The sequence below is a fragment of the Pristiophorus japonicus genome, chromosome 8, assembly GCF_044704955.1.
Source record: "Pristiophorus japonicus isolate sPriJap1 chromosome 8, sPriJap1.hap1, whole genome shotgun sequence".
NCBI classification, from domain to species: Eukaryota; Metazoa; Chordata; class Chondrichthyes; family Pristiophoridae; genus Pristiophorus; species Pristiophorus japonicus.
The window spans coordinates 78813857-78837907 of record NC_091984.1 but is presented as its reverse complement, the minus strand read 5'-3'; the positions used below and the strand labels follow the sequence as shown (position 1 = coordinate 78837907).

The window sequence follows — 24051 nt, the reverse complement described above, 5'->3', positions numbered from 1 at the left end:
ACTGTAAAAAGTAAAAATCCCTCACCCCTACAGTCATGCCTGCCTGCCGCCCCTACCCCTGGTGGGAGGGCGAGCTGGTGCGTTCTGCAGTCGGCAAGATAGGACTGCTCTATTTTCAGTAGCTGATTTATCTTTCATATATTTTCGATGATGTTGTGTAGCTGTTGTGCTGAAGATGTTGTGCTGATGTTGTGAAGGTCTTTAGTGCTTTAGAATCCTCTAACTCACCCACCCCCCCGCCCCCCCCCCCCCCCCCCGCGCCGCCATATCTCTGGCTACCTGCGCTGATTTCTTAAATATAGGTAAGGTTTTTATATGCCTACAAAAGTGGCAACACACACTGGCCTAAGTTGGTTTGGAGTAACTTTCAGCTGGCCAAATTTGCTTCTATAGCCAGAAGAGGTGTAAGTGGCTTGTCACGGCCCCTTTTGGAGAGAACAAACTAAACTAGAAAAAAACCTAACTGACTGACTTACATTGGAGCAAGCTAAATGGGGAAATTTGCGATTTTTAAGTTACTCCAAAAAAAGCTACTTACTCCAAAAAAACGGGGCAACTCTTGGGGAAATTTGGGCCCATAGAAAGGATACAAAGGCACTGGAGAGGGTGCAAAAAAGATTTACAAGAATGATACCAGAAATTCAAGATTATACCTATGAAAAGAATGAACAGACTGGGTGAGGGATGACCGAAATGACCTAATAGAGTTCTTTAAAATTATGAAAGGTTTTGATAGACACAGAGAGAGTGTTTCCACGTGTGGGGAAGAGCATAACTAGAGGTCATCAATACAAGATAGTCACCAAGAAATCCTTTCTAAAATATGGCAACCAGAACTGTACACTCTACTCCAAGGTCTAGCCATGGTTCGATACAAGTTTAGCATAACTTCTCTAGTTTTCAATTCTATCCCTCCAAAAGAAACTACTTTATCCAGAGAGAGCCGTGAAAATGTGGAATTCACTACTTATTACAGGGAGTAGTTGAGGCAAATAGTATAGATGCATTTAATGGGAGGCTAGATAAGCATATGATGGAGAAGGGAATAGAGGGTTATGCTGATGGAGTTAGGTGATCAAGGATGGCGGCGTGGACTATTTGGGCCGAATGGCCTGTTTCTCTGCTGTATATCCTATGTAATTCTATGGATTCACGAGGATATCAGAAATGAGAAAATATAATTATGGAGAGATTTACAAAAGGGTTAAGTTAATTGAAGGAATTATGGTAAAAAGACACATCCAATAGAAGTATTCAAATTAAGGAAGGGTTTGAGAGAAAATACTGAAGATTATTTCCATTACTAATTGATTTAACAACTCAGGATCAGTATTAGGAACACAAAGCACTGGGTAGGGTGTTGAAGTATTATTTTTATGCAAGGATTATTAGGACATAGAATGATTTACCACAAGTTGCAACTGAAGCTTAGTTAATCACAAAATTAAAGAATAAATTATATCAAATATTTGAAGAAGAATGTTAAAAGGTACAGAAAAAGTACAGGTAAATGAAGACATCTCTAGTCAGGAGCTAATTCTGGCACAGGCACGATGCATTCTGTACTCAAGTTCCTATGATACTATAAGATCAATGTCTTCATGAGAGCAGAGGAAATCATTGGAGGCAGAGTGGAGAGAAAAATATTTTTTTAAAGTTTGCTATTCATTGTACTGAAGTGAATTACAGAAAGCTTAATATCTCGACTCACAAAAGCACCAATTTACAGGCACTCCAAATCCCATGTCAAATTAACAAAATATTTCATCTACCTTAGAAGAAAGAGAGCCTCTTTCCATCTTTTCAAATCCCAAAGCAAGGGTACAGTCAGCCAGTCCTTAAAATAAGCCAGATAAAAAAGAATATTGCATCAATATTCATCACAGGTGGGAATATGAATCAATCACTGATTAGTGGAATCAACTTAAAACTTTCTTGCCGAACACTTTGATTTTATTTAAGCTCAACAACCAATATTTTATTTGAAAGCTTTCAGTGCATCATTTTAAACCATTTCATTTTTATATTTGGATACCGTGGTTATTCTTTTGTGTAGAATCCTGTCTCTAATTACATTATAAAAGTTTAAACACTTTTCGTGAAGTTATTGAAGGATGAGGACTGTTGGCAATTGAGGGATTTTATAAAACTGTTTACAGATCTGATAAGTCTAACTCTTTTAGATATAGAGGCTGACAATGCAGTCTAGCCACAGTGCTTCTTTGGCACGGTGTGCCAGCAGTGAAATGAGCCAACTTAATGCAAAATGTAACTCATTTAAATGTATATACTGCACTCCAGATGCATGATGCGATTGGCTCAGAAAGGCCACAGGCTGGAATTCCAGGCACAGCAGCTCTGAAAGGGCTGATGTCCTGCAAATGAAGAAAATTACAGCAACATTACCCAATATGACAAAGGAATAACTCCTAGTGTTAGTTTGCACAAAAATGTGGGTTCTCTGACACTGTACTTTGTGCTTACAGTTATTTTTCTATGAGGCAGATTAAGATAATTAGTGAAAAATAGTGATACAAGGCTAAAGGCAATGGGGACAAGGCTTTACTTGACTATTAAGTGCATGTGGAAAAGACTGCTGTGCTTTGGGCACATCATGCAGTTGACAAAGTGTCTTTCATCAGAGATTGTGTCATCACTCTGGCTGACTGCCAACTTTTGGGCAGATATGTCTTCTGGAACTTGGCCATCTTCTGCAATTTGTTGATGCTGTAGAAACATAGAAACATAGAAAATAGGTGCAGGAGTAGGCCATTCGGCCCTTCGAGCCTGCAGCACCATTCAATAAGATCATGGCTGATCATTCATTCAGTACTCCTTTCCTGCCTTCTCTCCATACCTCTTGATCCCTTTAGCCGTAAGGGCCATATCCAACTCCCTCTTGAATATATCCAATGAACTGGCACCTACAACCCTCTGCGGCAGGGAATTCCACAGGTTAACAACTCTCTGAGGAAGAAGTTTCTCCTCATCAGTCCTAAATAGCCTGCCCCTTATCCTAAAACTGTGTCCCCTGGTTCTGGATTTCCCCAACATCGGGAACATTCTTCCTGCATCTAACCTGTCCAGCCCCGTCAGAATCTAATATGTTTCTATGAGATCCCCTCTCATCCTTCGAAACTTCAGTGTATAAAGGCCCAGTTGATCCAGTCTCTCCTCATATGTCAGTCCAGCAATCCCTGCAATCACCCTGGTGAACCTTCACTGCACTCCTTCAATAGCAAGAACGTCCTTCCTCAGATTAGGAGACCAAAACTGAACACAATATTCCAGGCGAGGCCTCACCAAGGCCCTGTACTACTGCAGTAAGACTTCCCTGCTCCTATACTCAAATCCCCTAGCAATGAAGGCCAACATACCATTTATCTTCTTCACCGCCTGCTGTACCTGCATGCCAACTTTCAATGACTGATAAACCATGACACCCAGGTCTCGCTGCACCTCCCCCTTTTCCTAATCTGCCGCCATTCAGATAATATTTTGCCTTCCTGTTTTTGCCACCAAAGTGGATAACCTCACATTTATCCACATTAAACTGCATCTGCCATGCATTTTCCCAATTGCCTAACCTGTCCAAGTCACCCTGCAGCTTCTTAGAGTCCTCCTCACACTCACACCACCACCCACTTTAGTGTCATCTGCAAACTTGGAGATATTACACTTGATTCCATCCTCTAGATCATTCATATATATTGTAAAGAGCTGGGGTCCCAGCACTGAGCCCTGCGGCACTCCACTAGTCACTGCCTGCCATTCTGAAAAGGCTCCGTTTATCCCGACTCTCTGCTTCCTGTCTGCCAACCAGTTCTCTATCCACGTCAGTACATTACCCCCAAAACCACGTGCTTTGATTTTGCACACCAATCTCTTGTGTGGGACCTTGTCAAAAGCCTTTTGAAAGTCCAAATACACCACATCCACTGGTTCTCCCTTGTCCACTCTACTAGTTGCATCCTCAAAAAATTGCAGAAGATTTGTCAAGCATGATTTCCTTTTCATAAATCCATGCTGACTTGGACCAATCCTGTCACTGCTTTCCAAATGCACTGCTATTTCATCCTTAATAATTGATTCCAACATTTTTCCCACTACTGATGTCAGGCTCACCGGTCTACAATTACCCGTTTTCTCTCTCCCTCCTTTTTTAAAAAGTGGTGTTACATTAGCTACCCTCCAGTCCATAGGGACTGATCCAGAGTCGATCGACTGTTGGAAAATGATCACCAACGCATCCACTATTTCTAGGGCCACTTCTTTAAGTACTCTGGGATGTAGACTATCAGGCCCCGGGGATTTATCAGCCTTCAATCCCATCAATTTCCCTAACACAAAATCCTTCAGTTTCTCCTTCTCACTAGACCCTCGATCCCCTAGTACATCCGGAAGGTTATTTGTGTCTTCCTTCGTGAAGACAGAACCAAAGTATTTGTTCAATTGGTCTGCCATTTCTTTGTTCCCCGTTATAAATTCACCTGAATCCGACTGCAAGAGACCTACGTTTGCCTTCACTAATCTTTTTCTCTTCACATATCTATAGAAGCTTTTGCAGTCAGTTTTTATGTTCGCGGCAAGCTTCCTCTCGTACTCTATTTTCCCCCTCTTAATTAAACCCTTTGTCTTCCTCTGCTGAATTCTAAATTTCTCCCAGTCCTCAGGTTTGCTACTTTTTCTGGTTAATTTATATGCCTCTTCCTTGGATTTAACACTATCCTTAATTTCCCTTGTTAGCCACGGTTGAGCCACCTTCCCCGTTTTATTTTTACTCCAGACAGGGATGTACAATTGTTGAAGTTCATCCATATGATCTTTAAATATTTGCCATTGCCTATCCACCGTCAACCCTTTAAGTATCATTTGCCAGTCGAATCTAGCCAATTCGTGTCTCATACCGTCAAAGTTACCTTTCCTTAAGTTCTGGACCCTAGATTCTGAATTAACTTTGTCACTCTCCATCCTAATAAAGAATTCTACCATATTATGGTCACTCTTCCCCAAGGGGCCTTGCACAACAAGATTGCTAATTAGTCCCTTCTCATTACACATCACCCAGTCTAGGATGGCCAGCTCTCTGATTGGTTCCTCGACATATTGGTCTAGAAAACCATCCCCAGTACACTCTGGGAAATCCTCCTCCACTGCATTGCTACCAGTTAGGTTAGCCCAATCAATATGTAGATCAAAGTCACCCATGATAATTGCTGTACCTTTATTGCACACATCCCTTATTTCTTGTTTGATGCTGTCCCCAACCTTACTACTACTGTTTGGTGGCCTGTACACAACTTCCACTAGCGTCTTCTGCCCTTTGGCATTCCGTAGTTCCACCCATACCGATTCCACATCATCCACGCTAATGTCCCTCCTTACAATTGCATTAATTTCCTCTTTAACCAACAACGCCACCCCGCCTCCTTTTCCTTGAATACCCCTGGATGTTGAGTTCCCAGCCTTGGTCACCCTGGAGCCATGTCTCCATGATGCCAATCACATCATATCCATTAACTGCTATCTGCGCAGTTAATTCGTCCACCTTATTCCGAATACTCCTCGCATTGAGGCACAGAGCCTTCAGGCTTGTCTTTTTAATACACTTTGCCCCTTTAGAATTTTGCTGTAATGTGGCCCTTTTTGTTTTTTGCCTTGGGTTTCTCTGCCCTTCACTTTTACTATTCTCCTTTCTATCTTTTGCTTCTGACTCCATTTTATTTCCCTCTGTCTCCCTGCATAGGTTCCCATCCCCCTGTCATCGTCGTTTCACTCCTCCCCAACAGCACTAGCAAACACTCTCCCTAGGACATTGGTTCCGGTCCTGCCCAGGTGCAGACCGTCCGGTTTGTACTGGTCCCACCTCCCCCATAACCGGTTCCAATGTCCCAGGAATTTGAATCCCTCCCTGCTGCACCACGGCTCAAGCCACGTAGTCACCCGAGTTATCCTGTGATTCCTACTCTGACTAGCACATGGCACTGGTAGCAATCCCGAGATTACTACTTTTGAGGTCCTACTTTTTAAATTTAACTGCTAGCTCCCTAAATTTGTCTCGTAGGACCTCATCCCATTTTTTACCTATATCGTTGGAACCTATATGCACCACGACAACTGGCTGTTCACCCTTCCTTTTCAGAATGTCCTGCACCCGCTCCAAGACATCCTTGACCCTTGCACAAGGGAGGCAACATACCATCCTGGAGTCTTGGTTGTGGCCGCAGAAACGCTATTTATTCCCCTTACAATTGAATCCCCTATCACTATCACTCTCCCACTCTTTTTCCTGCCCTCCTGTGCAACAGAGCCAGCCACGGTGCCATGAACTTGGCTGCTGCTGCCCTCCCCTGATGAGTCATCCCCCTCAACAGTACCCAAAGCGGTGTATCTGTTTTGCAGGGGATGACCGCAGGGGACCCCTGCACTACCTTCCTTGCACTGCTCTTCCTGTTGGTCTTCTATTCCCTATCTGGCTGTGTACCCTTTACCTGCGTAAGACCAACTCGCTAAACGTGCTATTCATGTCATTCTCAGCATTGTGGATGCTCCAGAGTTCATCCACCCGCAGTTCCAGTGCCGCAATGCGGTCCGTCAGGAGCTGGAGGCGGATACACTTCCCGCACACGTAGTCCGTCAGGGACACCAGAAACATCCCTGACTTTCTACATAGTACAGGAGGAGCATAACACGTGTCCGAGCTGTACTGCCATGACTTAACCCTTAGATTAACCTAATTGGGCAACAACAATGCTAAAAGGTTACTTACTGATTTAAAAAAAAAGGAAAAACTACTCACCAATCACCAGCCAATCACTTACCCCCTTGGCTGTGACGTCACCTTTCTACTTTTTTTCTGCCTTTTCTCCCTGCTGCAGCTGCACCAGTAGGCCTCTCACGAACTGACCCTGGAACTCCCGTCTCTCCTCCGCCGACTCTGGACCTTTTGTAGGCCTCTCACGAACCGACCCCGGAACTCCCGCCTCTCCTCCGCCGACTCTGGGCCTTTTGTAGGCCTCTCACGAACCGACCCCGGAACTCCTGCCTCTCCTCCGCCGACTCTGGGCCTTTTGTCGGCCTCTCACGAACCGACCCCGGAACTCCCGCCTCTCCTGTGTATCTTCTGCAGCTTGCTCCATAGTAAACTCTTTTTGCAGGCCAAAGTTAGATAAAACACCTAAATGTATAATAACCTTGGGCACCCTACACCTTTGTTTACAGCCCTGAATGCATCTGATCAACAGGTTCACAGCATGAAACATTAAAATAAGTGAGGACTGAGAGGCAATATTTAGGGCCCGAATTTGATGAAGGTCTCTGTCCGCCCAAGTGTTGCCCAAAGCACCCGCCGATGGCCACCGGGGTACCAGACGGTACTTTGGCCGAGTTTTCATCAACAAGGTCCCTCGAAGGTCGGCAGGCGGCAAATAAGGGACTTATGCTGCCAATCTCGGCGGCAGCTGGCGGGAGCTCCCAATCTCGGCGGCAAAGGTGCTTGCCGCCCAAGTGCCACCAAGGATGGAGGCGGACCCATGAAAAGTCGAAGACCTGAAAAGAAAAAGCATTAAGAAAAAACATTGGAACACCTTCAGGGGATCCCAATCAGGCAAGTCGCTGTGAAAAAATTAAAAAAACATTTTTTACTAACATTTTTTTTTTTTAAAAAGATCTTCATACTCACCTTTGGGGACAAACCAGCCTCCAGCCAGCAGTCCACCCCCGTTCTGGTGCCGACTCCCACCCACATGAACATGGCATCTCGGCGGGCGGGAGTTCACTTACGCCACTCGGCTATCCGCTGACGTCAGTGGGCGGTTCCCGGCGGTTCTCCCCTCCCACCCGCTCCAGCCCAAATTGAAAGTGGCACTGGGCAGAACCCGAAGAGGAATGTTGGTGGCAGTGGGCGTTGTGTCCATCAATTTTGGACCCTAAGTGTGCAGGTATCTCCTTTCACAATAACCTTTTTGTATTTCAATTGAGTACATTGCCCCTTTATCTAAAGCAGCGGTATTCATAATCCAGGCCAGGACAACTTGCAGTCCATTATCCCATTCACCTGTGGCCCTTGGCAAAATTTCTGCTTCACAGGCTTTTGGGCCTTCATTCACACTTGCCTGAACCTGACATGTTGATCAACCTGGGATTCAGTGCTATTCTTTTTCCTTCTTTTTGTCCAGTTGGATAAAAAAAAAGGAATGTTATTAAGAAGTACGACCATTCTACCATCCGTAGATCGAATTAAAAGGGTCTTTTTAAAATAACAGAATTATTTAATAGAATTATTCATTTACAGTTTTTATTTTTCTCTTCTTGTAGGAAAGTGCCGGATCCCTTTGACGACATGATGCACGATTGAAATCAGGAGTTTGGGATTCACAATCTCTTAAAACATAGTTTCTCGGATGATTTAATCTTGAACATTTTGAATGAACTTCAACTAAAATTTCAATATTAGCTCCAAACATATGGGGGCCGAAATTGCCCTCCTCCCAAAACGAGGTGCACCTACTGCTTTTTGCCATTCATTACCCCGCAATGGATGCGGCGGCCATTAGAGGGAAATTCAGTATTTTTGCTGAAAAAAAGGAGTGGTGCGGTATTGGTGGTGGGAATGGGCTCTTTGCAGCGGTGTGGGGGTGGACTAGCCGATTGGGCCGCGAAATTCAGCTGTTGCCGATTTACTCATAATGAGCTGCTCCTTGGCCTTCTTAAAGGGCAGGTTTTGCAGTTAGGCCCTGAGCAGTGAGTTTGTCTCTTTTGTTTGTGAAGGTATGGCTAATGCCAGAGGTCTAAGGAGGACCAGCCGCTTTCCTGATCTTAATCTTGAGACCCTGATCGAAGCTGTGGAGGGAATGAGGCACCTTCTCTATCCTGACACAGGCAGACTGATTCGCACCGTGTTTGTGAATGCCTGGAGAGAGATCGCTGTGGAGGTTTCGGGGACCTCCATTCATGACCACACTGCCACCCAATGCCGCAAAAGGCTGAATAGCAGCATTCGACTGATGAAAGTGAGTACATATTCAATCAACTCCTCACCTTCCATCTGTGAGCCTCTCCTTCACCTCTTATTTCCCACATTCACTATATAGTCACTGAAGCACCATTTGATTGGTGAGGCATGTGTGTATATATATATCTATCTATGTGTGTACTCGCAATGGAGGCTCCCTTTCACTTCAGTTACACCTGTATGTAGTGGACCCACACGCACTAATTGCCGAGGCCTCATGACACCGCTACTCACCAACCCTTCATTGCTTTGCAGGCCAAGGTATCTCACAACCATTTGGAGCAACAGAAATCTAGTGGGGGCGAGCCAGATATCCAGTAGCTGACTCATATTGAAGAAAGGCTGCAGTGGTTGGGGCCCACATGTTGCCTTTCCTTTTGGCCGCCAGTCGTGTGGATCCCGCTGGGAGCAGCATCGGTAAGTGAAGGCCTTCCTTTGATGCTATCTCTTCCTGAAAGTCTAAGCGCCTACCAGTCAATTGTGCCATTTACGATTGCAGATGAGACCCCGAGTGTGAGTCACAGTGAGGCGACTGGAAGCCAAAGTCAGGAGGGCATCCTTGAGCCCATTCCAGATATTGCCGGCATGCCTGATGAGGCCGAGGAAGAGGGGGACGCTGCTGGCAACATCGTGTCACTGCTTCCTATCCTCACACGCGCCAGCTCGGATACTGGGAGTGCACGGTCGGAACAGTTAGAAAGAGCAGAGGGGTCTGCACTGCGGGAAGCACCGGGGCCTAGTGGGCTGCAGCATGGTCGAGGGCATAGGCAACCTCGGGTGCCATCTCTCCAGGGGGCGAGTTCGCATACGACTTCTGCTGCAGAGGACTCAGATGAGCCCATCGATGTTTGGGCTTATGAAAGAAGGGTGGAGGCCATGCATTCGCAGATGGCAAGGGTGCCTGTCGCAAGTAGTCAGGGGCATGGAGGAGTAAGCTTCCCGTATTGTGGATAGCTCTGCATACACCATGGAGCCCATCATTGCCAGTGTGCAGACGATGGTGGACTCCCGGAGTGACCATGCGGATCCAGCTGCGATGCCGCGTGTTGTGGGCGATGTGGTAGCTGCTATTACAGCACAGGTGCAAGGGAACGAATGTCTGAGTGATACAGCCCTGGAAGCTCAGAATGCTCTCATGCATGCTGGGCAACAGGCCACGGAGCGTCTCTTACTGCTGTCGTCTCTGGTGAGATCGAGACGGTCTGTTCTCATACAGTCTCAGCTGGATGCCACGCAAGATCTGACTGCTGCCATCGTGGTTGGGTCCACCTGGGTCCACGGGGGACCTTCCGGTGTCACGCCACCCAATCGAGCTGTACTCCAGCAGATTGGTGTGGATGGTGAGGTGCTGCCCCGGTGCAGGCTTCTTGAACTAGGATTCTGATATGTTCTCTCAGGATCACAGCAGTCCTGAGCCCAGACCTGGCACTCCACCATTGCTGCCAAGCATGGAATCGCCCCCAGCCGATTCCGACTGAAGACACAAGGAAGATGAGGCCCAGTCTGCAGCCGGCCCTTCCATGGCCAGAGCAGGTCGAGGGTGTCCGAGAAGGACATCTGTAGCTTCTACACCTGAAACACAGCAGCCTTCCCAGAGTCATGATACAGCTACAGGGGAGACACTGCAGCGTAGTTTCAGAATAGACTTGCGTAGGAGGGGTTATAAGGAAATGCACAAAGGTGAGAAACGAGAATGTGTACGTTTTACACATCTATTATTTGTGGTGTAATAAATCTTTATTTTGGGTTTGAATATCTGTGCAGGTCTCTCACATCATTGTGGGGAATGCTGTGTGACAGGGCTCATTGGTTTGCCCATGGAGATGCACAGATGAAGGGTAAAGTGAGCATGAACTCAGCAGAATCAAGCAGCAATGAGACGGTTTAGCACTTCCCTTGCAGGATGCGGATGGCGACGCCGTCTCCTGCGAGGCCACCGACCAGCATCCTGGTCCTCCTCTTGCGCGTTATACCCCTGCACCTCCTCAGATGGTACTACTGCCTCATCCTCTAATGGTTGTGCATGAAACACAAAAAGTTAGTATGCAGGTACAGCAAGTAATCAGGAAGGCAAATGGAATGTTGGCCTTTATTGCAAGGGGGATAGAGTATAAAAGCAGAGAAGTCCTGCTACAACTGAACAGGGTATTGGTGAGGCGTACAGTTTTGGTCTCCATATTTAAGGAAGGATATACTTGCATTGGAGGCTGTTCAGAGAAGGTTCACTAGGTTGATTCCGGAGATGAGGAGGTTGCCTTATGAAGATAGATTGAGTAGTTTGGGCCTGTACTCATTGGAGTTCAGAAGAATGAGAGGTGATCTTATCGAAACATATAAGACAATGAGGGGACTCGACAAGGTAGATGCAGAGAGGATATTGCCACTCATAGGGGAAACTAAAACTAGGGGACATAGTCTCAGAATAAGGGGCCGCCCATTTAAAACTGAGATGAGGAGAAATTTCTTCTCTCAGAGGGTTGTAAATCTGTGGAATTCTCTGTCCCAGAGAGCTGTGGAGGCTGGGACATTGAATATATTTAAGGCGGAGATAGATAGATTTTTTAGCGATAAGAGAATAAAGGATTAAGGGAAGCGGTCAGGGAAGTGGAGCTGAGTCCATGATCAGATCAGCCATGATCTTATTAAATGGTGGAGCAGGCTCGAGGGGCCAAATGGCCTACTCCTGCTCCTATTTCTTATGTTCTTATGATTGCCAGGTTGTGAAGTATGCAGCAGACGACCACGAATAGGGAGACCCGCTCAGGCGAGTACTGCAACACTCCTCCGGTGTGATCCAGGCAACATAGAAACATAGAAAATACATGCAGGAGTAGGCCCTTTGAGATTGCACCACCATTCAATATGATCATGGCTGGTCTTGCAACTTTAGTCCCCATTCCTGCTTTCTCTCCATACCCCTTGATCCCTTTAGCCATAAGGGCCACATCTAACTCCCTTACTCCCTTTTGAATATATCTAACAAACTGGCCTCAACAACTTTCTGTAGTAGAGAATTCCACAGGTTCACAATTCTCTGAGTAAAGAAGTTTCTCCTCATCTCGGTCCTAAATGGCTTACCCCTTATCCTTAGACTGTGACCCCTGGTTCTGGACTTCCCCAACATCGGGAACATTCATCGGCAACAGAACCTCTGCTTAAGGATTCCGATGGTCTGCTCAATTATGCACGTGGTGGCTGAATAACGGTCATTGTAGGCTTGCTGTGCAGCAGTCCTGGGGTTGCGAAGGGGAGTCAGCAGCCAAGTGAACAGTGGGTAGCCCTCGTCTCCAAGGAGCCAGCCACAATCTTGGTTTTTGCCAGCAAACAAGCCAGACACACTAGTCTGGCGCAGGCTGAAAGCATCGTGGTTGCTGCTGGGATACCGGACATCAACTGCCATAATTTTGTAGTTGTGGTCACACACCAGCTGCATGTTGAGGGAGTGGAATCCCTTGCGGTTACGGAAGTTATCTGCGTTGTTCTGTGGCGCCCTCAATGCGACATGAATGCAGTTTATGAACTCTGGGGAAGCTCGCTATCCTGACGAATCAAGCCTGCCGCTCCAACTGCTTCTCCCTGCTCATAGGGAAGGATATGTAGTCCCTCCTCCTCTTATACAGAGCATCTGTCACCTGACAGACAGAGCTATGCACGGCAAACTGGGAAGATGTTCGAGATGTCTGCTGTTGTAGCTTGAAAAGATTCAGTTGCATAGAAATTGAGTTGTATGGTCACCTTGGATGCAACGGTCAGAGCTGTCCTCAGCCTTGTTTGAGGCTGGAAGTCTGGCTGCAGGAGATTGTACAGCTCCGTCACGATATCCTTGTGGAATCGCAGTCTCCAGAGACACTGTATGAGAACTGCTGGCTGTAGACCCTTTGACAATAGGGGCTTCTGCCCCCATGTTTATGCTGGCGTCTTCCTATGTCAGCTGCCTCATTGCCTTCTCTCTCCTGCTCATATCGGTCCTCACCCTCGGCAGCCTGCTGCTGGCAAGCATCTTCCTCCTGTGCATGCTGCCTTCACTCCACCTCACCCTCCTCCTGACAGCAGGCCCTTCCTGAGGTCCTTCCTGGGGCACCCCTCTGGGATCAGGTCTGTTGCCATCTCCATGGCATTCTGCATGTTCGGCAGCCATGTGTACTGCGTCCCTTGTCCGCTGCCTCTGGAGCCAGTGCTACCTTCTCCTGCGTGCCTCCCTGCCGCACATAATGGGCAGGAGGCGTTCCGCTGCCAGCACTGCCCCCATTTAGTCATCCTCCGCAAGCAGAGCCTCCAGAATCACGGCTCTCTGTAGTCGAGATTGAAGATCCTGCCCCACTATCACTCAATCCCGCTGTGAACAAGGCAACTGGCAAAGTTTGGAAAAGTCTGAAAAAATCATCTCTGTTGTAGAGATTGAGCAGCCTAGCCTGTTATGTCTTTAGATGCTCTGATAATGACTCCACGAGGCACTTGAACTGTAGTGACCTTAGTCCATTTAATATAACTCCAGAGTGATGATCACACATGATGGCCTGCCTTTTATACTCGGCCTGGCACACCTGTACAGGTAACCTATAAGTCTCCCACTGCAGTGCCCTCTGCTGGCACACCATAGTGACTATGCAGCTCATGTACAAGTTTCCCATAGTAGTGCCCTATGATGGCACATCATATGTAATAGTACAAGCAGTAAACGTTAGGATGTAACTAGTAGAGAGGACAATGGATAACCAGTGGATGTGGTGTATTTGGACGTTCAAAGGTCCCACACAAGAGATTAGTGTGCAAAATTGAAGCACATGACATAGCCCATTATCACTCAATCCCGTTGTGAACAAGGCAACTCGCATAGTTTGGAAAAGTCCGAAAAAATCTCGGCGACAAGAATGCTGCTACACGCAACACGCCTTTAAAGGCTGCTGGCGGTCTTGAGCAAGCACTGTATACAGCCCCAAAAATCTGTCATTGGCACCGACAGGCGGCTGGAAGATTTTTTGAGGTGAATTTACCTTCCGCAGCTGGTCCATTGTGGTGCGCGCTCTGACGACATCGTTAACGACGCATCTGCAGGAGCGGGGCGGAGCGGGACGGATCTCCACACTGCAGCAAAAACCCATGGGGTAATGCTGCGAACATCTACCGCGACTCGGCAGCCATTCCGCGCAGCCCCATGACCACCGTTTTCAGGCGGCCGGAGTCCTTATCGAAAGGGGCAGTTTCAGCCCCATAGTGTCAAAGAATAAGACTTTTTAAAAAATATACTTTTTCTGTTCAGAGACTTTGCCCAATTCACAACATTAAAGGACAGGCTACAGACCTGCCGAAGGCCTCTGCCAATGCTGGTTACTTGGAGGTGCACAATGTTAGCCTGGGGGGGTACCTGACTTTCTATTGGTCAGGTCGCAACATGCACCTACCACACAGCAGTATGGTTTAGATCTGGAACTGGTGGAAATCATGAATGGAAATCCACAATGGACCGATCAATGGTTCCCACCACAATCTCTGTATGAATGGTTTCTTTTCACTCAAGTCTCCTCTGTGGGAGGTTTATTAACAATCTAACAGTGTTCCACAACAGATTCCTAGTGTATTATTTGCACATAGTTTCGTCAAGTGATGCTATCAGTTGCCATTAGTCTTATGAGAGCTATTTGTATGTATAAATTTGAAGCAATGCTAATTTGTGGTTATAACTGTTACTGAGAAAACACTTTGCTAACCATAGCCAGCTTACTTTTGCCATATAAAGTGAGGTTTTGGTTCTTTTTTGATTGGCTTGTGGCCCTGTGGGAAGTGTAGCCTAATCAACAACCAGTTTGCATAGTAGTCTACACCAGAATATAAATATTTAGGAAATGTGAAAAATCAGAGGTAAATTATGGTAATTCTAGAAAGATAACTTCTATAATATTACAATGCATATTAAATTAATAATAAAACCATTTGTAAATTCTTCCAAGGCGAGTTATCTCTGTTCAATCAAATTAGAATCATACCTCTGTTGCCTGAAGAGTGTGTGGGGGGGGCTGTTGGGGCGCTTGTTTCAAAACCCTAACTGATGGCCGTCATCCCACCCTTAGTTGGCTGCCAGGAAGTCAGAGCAATCAGACCGACTATCCTCTCCGATTTTCCCTCTCCATTGGGAGGTGCTGCAACTGATGCTCCTACCACACATGTCTTGGTCTTTTCTCCATAGTTCTCACTCAGAAGGGGAGGGCAGGATATCTAATGTTATTTGAACAAGTACAAAATTATTCACTAATATGGCAATAATAGCCACCAAGGAATGACTCTGCCCTGTTTAATAGCTGCTCATTTACAAGAAGCTCAATTTGAATTGCTGTTCTGGCTCATGTCAATCAATCAGAAACAGATAAATCCAGGCACTTCATTCAAGTTAAAAACGCAGCTTAGCAGCTCATTAATTATACTTGATTTGGCTTCTGGTGGGTCTTACAAACCCTATTTCACACATATGCTGTGTTGGCTTACCTCCTTGTATCAGCTGCCTAGCCATGAATAGGGCTGTCGAACCAGTGGAGCAGTTGTTGTTAACATTAATGATGGGTATTCCAGTCGTTCCTAAACTGTGGTAGATTGCACGCTGACCACAAGTTGAATCACCTTCATAAGGAGGACAACAAAACACCATTACTCCTAGACCTGGAGTTAATTAAGCCTACCGTAAACTATATTTAAAGCTAAAAAAGCATTATACGTTAGATAAGAGTGATAATTAAGTTACCTCACCTAATGCCTTTTCTCTTAATAGCCACCCACTTTCTAAAGGAAGCCCGACTTTCCAAATGAAACCCTTGGCCAAAGATCTTGCTCACATCAGGATCCTGCACAACTATAGACTGTCAAAATCCCTGACTCACCCTCTGTCTCCCAAGCCAACGTTCCAACCAAGCAAAGATCCCGTCTCTGTCAAATGTCAATAAGTAGTATATTAACAGAATGTGCAAATTTTTGATAATTCATTGTAAGCATCGAAAGGTAAAATGTGCTGTACCATAAATATTTGCAGTTGATAGCACTGTACCCGAGTCGGAAGATTGTGGGTTCAAGCCGCACTTGAATATAAAATCTAGGCCGACATTTCAGTGTAGTTGAGAGGGAGAGCTGCAGTTTTAGAGGCACTGTCCTTCAGAGGGGATGCTAAACCAAGGACTTGCCTTTCTGTTCCAGTGATTCGGGTGGATCTTATAGCAGATCTCATGCCATTATTTGTAGAAAAGTAGAGTTCTCATGATGCCTTAGCCAATATTCTTCCCTTAGCCAACAATAACATAATAAATTAACTGGTCACTCATCGCATTGCTGTTTATGGGACATTGAAATGTGCAAAATTACTGGACTTACCAAAAGAAATTTACTGTACATTTAGCACTTTGGGATGTTCCAGCTATAATATGGTAAAATCAAGAGCTGTTCTTGACAAAAAAGTGAAGAAGATTCTACTAATTTAAATGTTTGCTTGAGTGTTCTGATAAGAGTTAGTTTTTGACTGAATTATGTGAGTTTTACCTGTAGCTAGTTTGTAGAGTGCTCATTTGACACAAAATATATTATCTTAATAAAAGAAAACTGAAACAAAACCCAAGTAGTCTGTTGGATACAATTCTCAGTTGAATATAGAAAGAGCAACGGCATCCATCCCAGCAGGAACTGAAGTATAAATACTTCACAGATTTAGATTTGCATTTATTATGACACTGTTGCAATGTAAAAAATGCAGCAGCCAATTTATGTGTGTGAATAGGGTTTCCACCATACTTCTGGCAAAGTTATGGTGGCAGAGTGGGAGCAGCTCTGAGGAAATTCATGACCACTGTGATTGATTTTAACACAAGGAGAGCAAAGGGAGGAGACAGACCATTTGACAACCCTGTCTTCTCTGGCATTTCTTCCCAAACATCGATAAGCTGCAAGAGAATTAAATGAAGTAATCCTGTGGAAGAGTCCCTCACCATACACGTAGCCCACACAAGCTTGCTCCACAGCAGAATATGCAATACCAGCATCAGTCAATGCCTTCTCAGCTAGAGTGGGAAAAAATAATGCATTATATTTTCTGCTATGTAGAACTTGTTCCTCAAATTCAAGTAAGTTAGTCTCACCAATCTATTTAGCGGGTGTTAATCAAGAAATGGGTGACACAGTGATTAGAAACAAATGATCTCACTAGTGGGATTCATATCAAATAGCAAGAGCAAAATATTATTTGCATACAAGAACCTACTGCTGCATTTATGTTGCACCAGAGGCACAGTGCTGTAATATAAGGGAGGTAGTACTAGTTCCTCTGTAGACACAGAATCCCCTCCTTAGAAGTGTTTTTTCCCCGTGCCGCCAGTTACAGAATCATGAGAGCACAGCTGGCACATGCCACAAGCAGTTTGAGCTTTCCAACCACTCATATAGATACCAGTGTGCTTTCTGCATTACTAACTCAGACTTCCCTCCCTTTCCCCCCCCTTCCCCCAATATAATGCCTGGTCCATACACCTAGGTTTTAGCAATGTAAGGTCTGAACCCCAAGATTAAATTATTTTAATTGCAACCAATTTCACTATACATTCATTTTAAAATATATATTTTATTGATACAATGTTTTGTGTCAGTACGAATGGATCAATGTAGATTTTATGATTAGCATGTAGCATGGACCAACCACCTGATATTATCCAGACAGATCTCAATACAAGAAAGCAAGCACCTATGAAGCTCGAATCCCTGGACCTGCCTTAGGGACCAATTTGGTGGCCATCACTCATTTCCAAAATTTTCAAACATCATGTAAACTCAGGTGAAATTCCCTGCTTTTAACACTTCGGTATCTCGTGGATCACTACATTTGCTTTACTTGTGCAAGATTTCTGGTTTCAAATCAGTAAAATTATAAAACTTGGTCAGAAATTACAATATCTAAATTATTCGGATACCTGCTTCTTTAGCCATGTCAGGATAGTCAACGTCTTCCAGAGCCCCAGGCTTTTCAAACTAGTGAAAAAAATAATAATGGATTACACTTCCTTTCACTAAATTTTAACCACATCTTACTTGAAAATTGTTCTCAGCAATGATCCAACACATTGATTTTAAATGCATCAATCTAGTCATATGCCAAGTGAAAGCTAGATATTTCTCCAGGATAGGAAAAAACTTTAAAAACGACAGGATGAATAGTTCCAAGAAAACTATCAACCTGTCGTTCTAATAGAGCCCGGGATCACCCTTGCTTCTTTATAGCATTCATTTGTTCTGTGACTGGACAATAAGTGGAGAAGGAATTATACTGAAGCCCAACAAAATTTTACAGCTGGGTAAGTTGTGAATAGAAGCCCAGTGATATATGGCACAGCAGATCTCGTGAGGTCCACATGCTGATTATAATGACTGGAGGAAATCAGTGGCAAAGGGGGATGGGGCGAATTGGGAAGGCCTCTTCTTTAAGTCTATAGTAGCCGATTGCCAATCCAATCCTGCCAATCCAATCCTCCCGAAGTGAAATTCTGGGTAAATGGGTAATGCGACCAGTGTGGTGTTCATTGAGCAAACTTTTTATGTTGGAAATATCACTATCAGACAATGTAAGATCTACTCGTGAGATTGAAGTGGTCATTTTATTTTTTAATTGGTTAATATAGAAATCCTAGGGATTGTAGCCAGTTTTTAAGGCACATTGAATAGATCTGAAAAGGGTTTCCTGTGATATAGTAGAGGTTTTTTTTAAAAAGTGTATGTTACTCAAATCGAGCAACTTCTAAAAGTAACTGTTTTGGAATTATACATTTTTCTAATAAATGAGAAGAAAATGCCTGTTGTTTGATGTGGGAAATGGAAGGGAAAGTTCACGTATGACCACTTGTAAATAGGGTTTATATCAGGGATGCTGCAAAAATTCAGTCAGCAAACTGAGATGTTAAGACATTTAGGTGTAGAATAGGTAGGTCCATGGTTTAAAATACAAAGCTACACCTATCCAATGGCAGCAAATAATTCAATGTACATATTTACCAATTGTACGGCACCAGTTAACAATCTGGATTAGTGAGATGTGAAATGATGCTAGTTGTCTATTACTTTTATCCCCATATTCTCATTTTGTCCCCTTGTCCCAGTTCTCTTTCTTTTTACGGAGGATTGGTTTTTTTAAAGTCACTGTCCTGGTCATTCAATATGTGCATGAAAACACTGCAGTTCATTCACATTAACTAAATTAACCATTAACATTAAACTGTTAAGAGTTAACCAAATGGAACGTGATTGTAAAGAAAATGGACAGTTAATAAAACCTGAATACCTGTCTCTTTGCGCTGTGCAACAGACATCCTGTGCCGGTTTGCACCAGACATAAACATTTTCAGATTATTACCTCGCAGTAGGAAGGCAATTGGACCAACTTTTCACCAGCAAGTTCATTTGGCAGGGGAGGTGAAACAGCAAAGCCTATGTGCAGTCGGAACTTGACAAATCGCAAGTTTGGAATTTAGCAAAGGCGGCACAATGACGTACCTCTGAGAGTACGCCATCAAGTATGAGAGTAAGCTTGCAGGGAACATAAAAACTGACTGCAAAAGCTTCTATAGATATGTGAAGAGAAAAAGATTAGTGAAGACTATTGTAGGTCCCTTGCAGTCAGAATCAGGTGAATTTATAATGGGCAACAAGAAAATGGCAGACCAATTGAACAAATACTTTGGTTCTGTCTTCACTAAGGAAGACACAAATAACCTCCCGAAAATACTAGGGGACCGAGGATCTAGTGAGATGGAGGAACAGAGGGAACTGAGGGATATCCTTATTAGTCAGGAAATGGTGTTAGGGAAATTGATGAGATTGAAGGCCGATAAATCTCCAGGGCCTGATAGTCTGCATCACAGAGTACTTAAGGAAGTGGCCCTAGAAATAGTAGATGCATTGGTAGTAATTTTCCAACATTCCATGTACTCTGGATCAGTTCCTATGGATTGGAGGGTAGCTAACGTAATCCCACTTTTTAAAAAAGGAGGGAGAAAACAGGGAATTATAGCCCAGTTAGCCAGACATTGTAGTGGGGAAAATGCTGGAATCAATTATTAAAGATGTAATAGCAGTGCATTTGGAAAGCAGTGACAGGATCGGTCTAAGTCAGCATGGATTTTTGAAAGGGAAATCATGCTTGACAAATCTTCTAGAATTTTTTGAGGATGTAACTAGTAGAATGGATAAGGGAGAACTTGTGGATGTGTTGTATTTTGACTTTCAAAAGGCTTTTGACAAGGTCCCACTCAAGAGATTAGTGTGCAAAATTAAGGCACATGGGATTGGGGGTAATGTACTGACGTGGATAGAGAACTAGGTGGCAGACAGGAAGCAAAGAGTGGGAATAAACCTGTCCTTTTCAGAATGGCAGGCAGTAACTAGTGGGGTACCGCAAGGTTCAGTGTTGGGACCCCAGCTATTTACAATATATATTAATGATTTAGATGAGGGAATTGAATGTAACATCTCCAAGTTTGCAGATGACACTAAGCTGGGTGTCAGTGTGAGCTGTGAGGAGGACGTTAAAAGACTGCAGGGGGACTTGGACAAGTTAGGTGAGTGGGCAAATGCATAGCAGATACAGTATAATGTGGATAAGTGTGAGGTTATCCACGTAGGTGGCAAAAACAGGAAGGCAGATTATTATCTGAATGGTGACAGATTAGGAAAAGGGGAGGTGCAACGAGACCTGGGTGTCATGGTACATCAGTCATTGAAAGTAAGCATGCTGGTACAGCAGGCAGTTAAGAAAGCAAATGGCATGTTGGCCTTCATAGCGAGAGGATTTGAGTATAGGAGCAGGGAGGTCTTACTGCAGTTGTACAGGGCCTTGGTGAGACCACACCTTGAATATTGGGTGCAGTTTTGGTCTCCTAATCTGAGGAAGGACATTCTTGCTAATGAGGGAGTGCAGCGAAGGTTCACCAGACTGATTCCCAGGATGGCAGGACTGACATATGAAGAAAGACTGGATCAACTGGGCTTATATTCACTGGAATTTAGAAGAATGAGAGGGGATCTCATAGAAGCATATAACATTCTGACAGGATTGGACAGGTTAGATGCAGGAAGAATGTTCCTGATGTTGGGGAAGTCCAGAACCAGGGGTCACAGTCCAAGGATAAGGGGTAAGCCATTTAGGACCAAGATGAGGAGGAGAAACTTTTTCACTCAGAGAATTGTGAACTTATGGAATTCTCTACCACAGAAGGTTGTTGAGTCCAATTTGTTGGATATATTCAAAAGGGAGTTAGTTGTGGCCCTTACAGCTAAAAGGATCAGGGGGTATGGAGAGAAGGCAGGAATGGGGTACTGAAGTTGCATGATCACATTGAATGGTGGTGCAGGCTCGAAGGGCCAAATGGCCTGCTCCTGAATCTATTTTCTATGTTTCTGTGTTTCTATACCGACAGCAAATTCGGGGCCCATATGTACCATTTACACTTCCACATAACTATTATTTTGACAGCACCTCCCAGTCTACCAAGAAGGAGCAACATCATGGGAACACCACAACCTCCAAATCACGCACCATCCTGATTTGGAAACTAATTTTCTCCCAATAATTCCCACCTACGGGTTCAGTAACCAAACCACTGCCATTAACAAGGAGCAGCACTGAGAGTAGAGGGAAGCTGATTTTTGTCATCAAACACTGGCTGGACTCGACAAAGCTGACAGTTGACAGTTGACAAACAGGGCAATTTGTACAGCACCGGTGTTGAGATCAGCTGACAAGCACAGACCTGGGATCATTGTTGGTCTATGTGGCAGTCAGTTTACTCAGTCACCAGGGGAGCAGCCCTGGATGGTTCTGCGACACAGTAACCAGTGTAACCCACATTTAAAGAGTCACACAGAAAGCTTCTGCCTGGGAGACAACCCACGGAAGGCAGTCACTTTACTGCAAACCAATAGCACCCGAACCACTCGTGCGCAAAAAAAAACATCGTTTTCTATTCAGTAAAATGCCACAAATACCTTGGTCATTCCCACTCCCACCACAAACACCCTGCTCTTGGAGGCTGCCATGTTTCCTATCAGAGCGACCTTTACCCGGAAGAAGGCTGGCTTTATGTAGCACTGCCCTTTAAAGCTGCACAACACACACACAGCACCTTGTGACAAGACAGCCTCATGCACTGCCTTCAATGCACATTTCATAAATACACCATTCAGTTCAGTGCCCGCCGTTTTAAATGCGATTTAAATCCTTTTTCAATTTCTTTTGTACAACAGTAATTGCGAACTTCAGATTATCTGCATATTCTCTGCTTGAATTGCGTAAAATGGGACTTTTAAAATGCATTGTTATTTGTTTTTGGAAATTATGACAACATTAAATTCATTACAAGCTCTGAGTATTCTGTTTAATTTGATTATGAAGGAAGCTGAAATAAGACATTTTTATGTTGCTTTCACCATTTATTTAACAAAAATGAAGAGGTTTACCGTGAAATATTTCTGCGTTGTTGGAGTACCATCTGCTGGTGGGAATCAGTAATTCTCCAGCTCTGAATTTAATGTCGATTCCAGCTGATCTCCCATGACTTTGCTCACCTTCAGAGGAGACAGTGGGAGAGAAATTGGTCCATGTCGCATCTTTTTGAGTGCAAAATTCACGTTGGAGAGGGACCCATTAAGATGCGACTCAACTATTCTAATTATCTTCTTGTTGACCTCCCATCCCGTCCTCTTTCATAAGTCCCTCCATGACTTCACTACCCTACTTCTGCAATCTCTTCCAGCTCTACCTCTACTTCTGAATGCTTTGTTTTGTGACTTCAGCCTTCTGTGTATTCCCCCTTCCTTTTCACCCATTACTGACAAAACCTTCAGCTACCAAAGTCCTACTCTGAGAAACGTTTTTCCTAACTCTCTCTGGTTCTGCGCCTCTGCATCTTCAAGAACTTCCTGAAAACCTATCTCTTTGGTTAACCCTCCTAATATCTTCTTTCATGCTCATTATATGTTTTTATTCTGCATAGTTATGAAGTGCTTTGGTACATTTTTTACATTAAAGATGCATCATCGCACATGGAACCACATCCCAGCATGAATCAGCATCTTCAGGAAAGGGGTATGAAAATTGGAGTGCAATAAAAAAATATTTTAGAGACTGCTCTATGATTAACAATAATGTTGGAAATCAATGGCTGCATTCTTAAGTTGTTCAGCAATATCCACCAGTAGGAGATAAATTATATTTCAACATTATCTCAATTACAGCATGTTATGTCATTACCATCTAATGCAACATAAAGTGTAATTACATACATTTTAGAATTGTGTGCACTCAGCGGTCTGATTAGTTTTATCACTAAACTACTTAAGTCAAATAATGCTCTGTTTAATTTAGTTTAACATGTTTTAAATGGCAGAGAAACAAAATGAAATGGTATCGCTTTATAAGACATTATTCAAGAAACTCACCAATAATGAATTCTGCAAATTTCACAGTGTGAAAAGTGGAGCTTAGGGCAAGTAAAAATTGGGAAAATATGTTACTCAGCTTATCAAAGGTGACAGAAATGAAAATTCATTTTGTTCATACCAAGTCTACAAGCTCCAGTATGTTGTTCATATTGCAGTATCAACCAAATCAGATTTCCTGCTGACAGAATGACCAAGCATGCCTTGAAAAGACATTGTAATTTTCATTCATTTTTCTTAATCCCTTCAATTTCCCCTCACTTCACTACTCTCCTGAAAATACTGGTTTGTACTGGATTCTGGTTTAATAGACATTGGCCCTTACCCAACCTCATGTGTGAGTTGTTGATAAATTATGCTGCTATAGAGGATACCACATCTTGCCCTCACCCACAATTGACATATTAAGATTACCAACAGATAGTGATCAGGATTGAGAAACATGACAATTTTCCTCATTCTAATCCAAGGACACTGAGGCTAACGGATGAACTCCTACCACCAGCCCAGCTGAGAAGAGCTAATTCAGAACAGAGATCAAACCTATATCTTAGACTGTATGACTAACTGTACTGAAGTGAAAACAA

At 44.1% G+C, this 24051-nt stretch overlaps 1 protein-coding gene across 2 annotated transcripts in view; it reads right to left on the bottom strand.

The window, feature by feature from the left end:
• Positions 1–22079, bottom strand: part of scp2a (sterol carrier protein 2a) — a 165624-nt gene extending 143545 nt beyond the window's left edge. For both annotated transcript variants that reach the window (XM_070886951.1, XM_070886952.1), the window contains exons 1-5: positions 22013–22079; positions 17950–18007; positions 16975–17046; positions 15494–15625; positions 1773–1837 (exon numbers count right to left, since the gene is read on the bottom strand). In XM_070886951.1, the coding sequence (XP_070743052.1) occupies positions 1773–1837; positions 15494–15625; positions 16975–17046; positions 17950–18007; positions 22013–22063 (378 nt within the window). In that variant the 5' untranslated portion in view covers positions 22064–22079. The remainder of the gene's footprint in view (positions 1–1772; positions 1838–15493; positions 15626–16974; positions 17047–17949; positions 18008–22012) is intronic.
• Between the last annotated feature and the right edge of the window lie 1972 nt (positions 22080–24051).